Source organism: Sinocyclocheilus rhinocerous, unplaced genomic scaffold, assembly GCF_001515625.1.
Source record: "Sinocyclocheilus rhinocerous isolate Xijiao unplaced genomic scaffold, SAMN03320098_v1.1 scaffold362, whole genome shotgun sequence".
NCBI classification, from domain to species: Eukaryota; Metazoa; Chordata; class Actinopteri; order Cypriniformes; family Cyprinidae; genus Sinocyclocheilus; species Sinocyclocheilus rhinocerous.
Window position 1 is genome coordinate 1,295,803 of NW_015639507.1, and position 7,580 is coordinate 1,303,382.

At 33.9% G+C, this 7,580-nt stretch overlaps 1 protein-coding gene across 1 annotated transcript in view; it reads left to right on the plus strand.

The window, feature by feature from the left end:
* The first annotated feature begins 6,095 nt into the window (after window positions 1-6,095).
* Window positions 6,096-7,580, plus strand: part of etnk2 (ethanolamine kinase 2) — a 35,986-nt gene continuing 34,501 nt past the window's right edge. The window contains exon 1 of the mRNA XM_016566843.1: window positions 6,096-6,453. Coding sequence (XP_016422329.1) covers window positions 6,274-6,453 — 180 coding nt within the window. The 5' untranslated portion in view covers window positions 6,096-6,273. The remainder of the gene's footprint in view (window positions 6,454-7,580) is intronic.

Genomic DNA, 7,580 nt, shown 5'->3' on the forward strand with positions numbered 1-7,580 from the left:
TTTGGGTTGACAGAGGTGTGTGTGTGTGTGTGTGTGTTTTCCAGGGCACGTGAAAGCTTTCAGATCTGTCCAATCACTGCTCACTTCAGGCTGAGGATTTTTGGACCTCGACCAAGAAAGTGATCTTCTCTGGAGCTTGAAGACACTTGATACAGGTAGTGTGGACTCTTTTAAATGGAAGCTTTTATCTAAGTTTACAGATCACTTTGAGGAGTTTTCAAGCATGACTCACTGACTTACAAGAGACTAAAATGAAGCAGGTAACACCCATGCAGATGTAGCCTATAAAAATTATTTTCCTAGCAAAAACATACATATAAAAATCCATAAATCGCATAAAAGTAATATATATATATATATGTGTGTATGTGTGTGTGTATGTGTGTGTGTGTGTGTGTGTGATTTTATATCTTCTGATCATATATCATAATAGGAATGGCTGCTATGCATTAACATGCTGTTTACAAATAGCTAGTACATCATGTTTCTGCATCAGAAATAGAGGGTTGCTATAAGTGGAGATAGTCTGATATTCTATAAATAAAAATACTAGCCACCATTTAATTTGTGAATGTGTCTAGTTCTGCTACATATCAGTTTATCTATGACACTAGATACTTATCTATGTAACGACAGTAAAAAAAAAAAAAAGGCCTATAGCTTGAGTCACAAGCCTTTGTTTCTTGACTGGAACTTACAGTAGGTTGATATGAGGTGACTTCCCGTAAAAAAGACCCTTGCAGACATGTGATACAAAAGTCCCGTGTTAGTGTCTCTCAGATACCACTCCGGAAATAACTGTCCTCACCTTAATAGCCTATCATCTTAGTTCATGACAAATACTGTCATCCCACAGGAAATACTCCCACAAATACACCTGATAGCTCATTCTGTCATGTGTCATATTGTATTTACCCACCAAATCTTTTTCTTCTGTGTAGTGACTCAGAGAAAAGTGCTCTTGTTGAAAGGTGAGCGTAAGCACTAAGGTGAAGTAGACCATCATTGTTTAGGTGTTTTTTGCATTTTCTGGAAGGTGAATCACCACTCAATCTTTGTCCTACTTTTGTTGTTATGTCTTAAATCGTGTTACATCTCTTTGTGGAGCGCCAGATTATCTATAGATGTGAGATATCATGCTATCATACATTTGCTGGTTTCTGTCAGGTCTTGATGGGACAAGTCAAAACTCCACAGACGGTGACCTGTTTTACAGAAAAGCAGACATAATTTTGTCAATCATGGATCACAGACGTGTTAGTGTTCATCCAGGGTCCATTAAACACTTCACTGAGAAATTTGCTCATAAATGACACCGGTTTTAGTATCATCTGGTGCAAACATAACAGTAACGTGTTTTTGCATGTCATGTGACTGCTAAGGTGTTTTAAGGAATTTGGCTTATCAAACACCATTAAAAAATATAATATTAATTATAGTGTACATTATTTATCCGCTATTCACAATTTAAAAAGAAGATGATTTTATTTGACTTTCATATTTGGCTTTATTATGACTTTTATAATTGCTAAGTTGTTTTAAAGGTTTTTTTATGCATTGTCAAACATAGTTTTTATAGTTTTATAAAATTAATATTAAAGATAATTATCCGCTATCTATGATTTAAAAAGATATGATTAGGAGCAAACTCATTTTTCATTATCCGTAATTAAACCACTAATTTTGATCTTAATTGACATTGTGTGTGTGTGTGTGTGTGTGTTCAACGCAGATATTTTTCATTATAAAACCACTATTGTTATATATATGTATACATACACACACACACACACACACATAAATATATATATAGTTTATATTGTATATTTTAATATTATAATATTGTTTATTTTATTGTGTTGCCCATTTGTTGAGATGCACATGTTAAGTTTTAAGGTCTTTATATGTTAGCTTTATTAAATATGAGTAATTATGAAATTTAAATAATATTTATTAATAATTAAAACCACTAATTATGATATTGTTTCGCAAGATGATAGTCATTGGCCTCTTACCTAGTATTAATCATAAGTCTGACCTAATTGCTTTAAGAAACGAACTTTGCTGTTTGAAATTTGGAATGTGTAACCAAAGAAAAAAAGACACAGTTTGGCCCACAATATAGAGAACAGCAAACATCCCACATCCATCTCAGTTAAAGATTACCCAGAAACCTGTTCACCTGCTTCAGGTAATCAACGGGTAAAACGTCAACATCACAAATGTGTTAATTGTTTTCCTCTTGTGTTTGGAAATAGATTTGAGGCTACATTTAATTGTCACATTTTATATTGAAAGAAGTTGTCAAGATAAGCAAAGCACAATCTAAACAAAACACAAAAGACAGTCGCGAACAGACTGAATGAGTGATGAGAGCACTTTAACCGGTGCGAAAGAGTCACTCTCAGAAGAAATCCTCTCAATAGGCTCCCTAATGACGCATGAAATCGATGTCATTTATTTTGTCAGATTATTCTCTGTAATCTTTTTCAGATTACTCTGATTTTCATTGCCGTCCTTAGGCAAATGGGATTGTAATGCTGTGCATGGAAAATGAAACTCCCCCAGATCAATAGTGAGCCATTCACATCCAAAACCTGCAGCTGCTCTTCGAAAGCTTGTTTACTTTGCTTGAAAGGAGCTTATTTGAAACTGAAAGGTTTTGGAGCCCACGGCAGAGCAGGGGTGTCAGGGGTCAAAGGGCCATAGGGAGAAGATACAGACCATGTTTCTGGAAGCTAATTTCTCTATTGATGGGTTTGGGATCTTGGCTTTTGTTTAGTCCATATGTGCTTCTGTGAGTCAAACTCAACACAGGTTAGAGATGTGTGTATGAGCAGGTAGAGACAAACATCTTATCACACCCCTCCCTTGACCGAGATTGGGTCTTAAAGGAAATATCCCACCTCATCTTAAGAATGTCAAGATCTCGTCTGAAACTCTAGATCCATGTGAAACTTTTTCGAATTTCAGAAGCAATTCAATCTCATCGCTGTCTATTTTAAACTATTTTAAAGACATCTCATCTTTTCTGGAAATGTGTTATTTTGAGAGGCCACCATGTCAGTTGTGTTACGTTTTATCACATGTATTCATTCAGTTGATAACATAAGCCCCGATTCCACCGCAGGAACTTTCCCCAGGAACTAGAGACTTTGGGCCGGTATACTCGGTGTGTTCCTGGGACAAATTGTTCCAGGTAATTTCGGTGGAAAAGGCGGCTATAGTTGATAATCTTTTTTTCTTTCAGAACATATATGTGGATTCCACTGCGATGTCTCATTGATTTCTCTAGAAGGACTGAAATTCCTACAGTTCTCCACACAGTTCCTTATCTTACCAACATTTACAACAGCCTATAAAAGACACTAAATTCATGTCTGTGTTCCACCATTGAACAAACTTTCTTAGGGTACATAGTTTTACTTCCGCAATAAAGATGGATCTGTTTCTGAACCTCACTGGAATTTTTTGAGGTTATGGTGTGCTAGTTGTATATGATGTCAAAGCCATAATATGGATAAATATTGCCTGCCAAGAACATATAAGGTTCATATTTCACCCCAAATTCAAAAAGAAAAATCTTTGCATAAAGACTTTATTAATTGTGACATTATTTTCGTGACAATTTGATGTTTCCGTCCAAATCCATCAAATTCTTTTTGTGATATACACCAATTTACATTTATAAATTTAGCAGGTACTTTTAACCACAGCAACCTGTAATGATACTTAATTTTAAAATATAAATAATAAATATATATTTATTTAACTTAATTTTAATGTATTTAATTATGTGTGTGTGTGTGTGTGTGTGTGTGTGTGTGTGTATAATTATATTTGTTGTTTTAGTTTTAATTTTAGTTTAAGTTTTAGTAAATTTGTTATGTGCTTTTCCGATATTGTTTATATTTCTATTAAATTATTTTCTTTATATTGTCTTCAGTTTTAATTTGAGTAATTTCCTATTTTCAGTTATTTGAATTTTTTTATATTTAATAATTTTATATTTCTAGTTAGCCTTGCTTTCTAGGCTATTGATTTCGGTTTTCGTTTAAGCAAATTTAGAACCTCAACTAAAACATATTTTATTTCAGCTAATTTCCAAGGCAATATTGTTCCTTTAAATTTTTTCATTTATGTTCTTCATCTAATATTTATATTTTATTTCAGATTTATTTCAATTAAAGAAAACACATTTTAATAGTTTGGTTTTGTAAAATAAAGTGAAATATAATAGTATTCATACACATTTTATAATGTAAATTATTTGTGTAAAACATTACATGCATGTATCCGTGTCGTCTGTGTTCTGTCAATGATTTTTTTTTGTGAAACAAAAGTGCATCTGTAAAGAAAGTGACTTTTGAAATGTCCGTTTTATGGCCGTCTTGTGGGGTGAAAGAGCCAGTCATGAATATGTTTAGAAACCCATCTGTCTCCTTTTTGTTAAATTACTCAGCATCTGTATTTAATTATTGTGCAGAGAATAATTCACAGAGTAGATTTTTGTGTGTATCTGTGTTTGTTAATGTAGAAAGAATACACGTAAATGTAAAGTGCACATGTGCATGAAAAAGAGAAGCCAGGACAAACTTAACTGCACAAGAAGTGTCAACATGAACTTTGAAAGGGGAATTTATCTTGGGTGTGGAATTCTTTAGGTCACCCAGAAAGAATAACTCTTTATAGTTGGGTTTCTTTTAAAGTGAACAGGTAATTCATTGTCTGTTCAGATGGAGGGCAAATAACTCTTTGGCATTGCATGAACCGCTCTAGCAGTGCTTCTGCAGAAACAAGTTCAGAGTTTCCAGGATACATTGTTAGGAGACCAACTGCCCTCAGAAAAATCACACAACATTCCAGTCCTTGACTAAAAAGGAAACAGTTGACAGAGACATGTATCTGCAAGTGTGAAGCATGACATCCGTGTGTGCAGTGGCCCACTCATTGCTCTGTGAAACAAAAAACCTAATATGCCTGAGATTGTTTCCTGTTAGACAAGCTAAATTAATAGTGATGTCAGACCAACACAGAACAATATATATATATATATATACTAATTCTAATTATATATTAATTATAAATTAAAATATGTATAAATATAAATAAAAAATGTTGGTCAATAGTAATAATAATAATAATAATAATCATCTAATGTTATGATGTTTTTTTGTTTTAAATTATATATACATGTGACTCGATATATAATATAACAATATAATATTTACAATATAATTCGATATAAAATATAACAGTATTAATAATAGTATTATATTATATTATATTATATTATATTATATTAATCATGTAAAATATTAGAACATTTTAGAAAATGGTTCTAAAATATGTAAATAGCTTGTGAATGTTGCAAGGAAAATAAAAAAGGAACAATTATTATATTACATTATTATTAATATAATTAAAATATAATAGAATTGTGAAACTGACTTTTTTTTACCAGTTTTATTTTCCCTGCAACATTCTGTAAACTTTTTTTGGTTTATTTTGCAGTTTATATGTTATCCATAAACTATTTACACATATTTCACATCATTATCATGAAGCATGTTCTTTGCATTATGATGTTAGACCTGTGGCTTGTAGGGGGTCTGTTCCACTTTAGCTCATGTAGCCTAATAAACATGAATGAGCAGTAAGAGACTCCTAGTGGCCTGAGATCAGTTTTGACAACGCACTTCTCTACGCGTGTCGTCTGATTTGACTAATTTTCATATTGTTTACATTTCCCCTGATTCAAGTTTGACTTCAGAATTTTTCTATTATAGCCTGTTCTTTCTTTCTAATACTAAGGCACATAAAATTATACTATAAAAAAACACAAATTATGAGCACATTTTTATTGATAAAGACGGAGAGCAAGGTTATTTACTAAACTTACTATGCCGAAGGCTTATCTCGTAATATTCATGAGCCAAGTGTTTACAATGGACGATTACGAAGGCAACGTCACATGATCTAATTAATATTAATAAGCCATCCCTTAGCCAAAGAAAAGGCCAGTCAGCCTGACCTCATTAATATTCATGAGCTAGGCCTCCGTCATCGGATGATTTCTTGTGGGCGGCGTCCGTAGAAGGAAGAAGCGCCGTTTTTTTCCTGTCGTGATGATAGAAACCGGCATATGAACCGCTCTTCTTTCTCTGCATATATTAAACCAGGCTGGACCTCCACTGCACATTCAAATAAAAACCTTCAGAACCTAGGAATACTTAATATACGTATTGACTACTTATAGATTCAGAAACTTTCATGTCGGGTATTAATAGGCAGCTAAATCATATGATGGAGACGGAGATCCACGTGCCGATCGGATCACCGACGATCAGAAAATTTCAGATATTCGTGGACGAACATAACGTGACGGAGGGGGCGATGAAGCTGATTAAAGAGCTCAGACCGGGCTGGGATCCGAACCTGATCCGGACTAAGGTAGGTGTGACTGTCTGTAGCTTGAGCTAATCTACTCCCTGCGTCTTTAGGGCCTTTGTATCAATCTATTTTGCATTTTTTATTTTCACTTGGGAATATAGCCCTTAATATGGCGTAAATGACGTTGAAGCCTTTTTTTTTTTCCTTTTCACGTCATATTGCTAGTTATGACCCCATGAGTGATGTTGGAAAGTAGCCTGGCTAACTTAGCCAGCTGCAGGTCATTACATCCAGTTGAATGACATTTGATCATACGTATTCTATAATAAAACCAGTATAAAGAAATAATGTAACAATGTGCGTTATGCATGAGGAGATGGTGGTTGAAATGAGCAGGGTGAAAGGTTTACAATTTTTGACTTGAGGCACGTCTGCTGGATACGTCATTGGCCAGTCTTTGCGATGTAGCTGAAAATCAGAGAACAAAAAATGTAAAATCTTTGAATCAGTCTAGTATTTTGTATTTTATGATTTATAATCATTCAAATGTTAGGTTGTAATTAATATATGTATATGTGTGTATCAGGGCTGTCAATAGATTACAATTTTTGATCTATTTAATCACACCCTTTTTCTGTGATTAATCGCGATTAATCGCACAATTCATGAAATTAAGCATAGACCATTTATCTTGTTTCAAATGTTTATTTTGTCATCATTTGCTATATTCAGCAAAGTAAACCAAAAGATTGAAGGGTGATTCTCAAAAATCTGTATTTTCTGAAAGCTTTTTTCAATATAAATGTAGATGTCTTCCCAAACAAGGATTCCAAAAGAACTCCAAAACTCCAAAAGGACACCAAGGAACCAAATGATATAAGGAGCCCATATAAGCACATATGAAAGAAGAAAAAAAAAGCAAACAAAATAAATAAATTCTGAATTGTATAGTATGTGTACAGTAGGGCTGTGCGATTAATCGAAATCGAATCGAAATCGCGATTTGAGACGTTTCGATTTCCTAATCGCAAAGCCTGCGATATGGACGCGATATTACTCCGTTCCAGAGCATATGCATGACTGCCAGCCTTGAGTTGCAGTCTTACTAACCAATAGAGTGAGCGCACCTCCGTTCTCCCCAATCAGCACTGCTCTAGCCAACTGCGTAAACACCCACCATTAAAAAA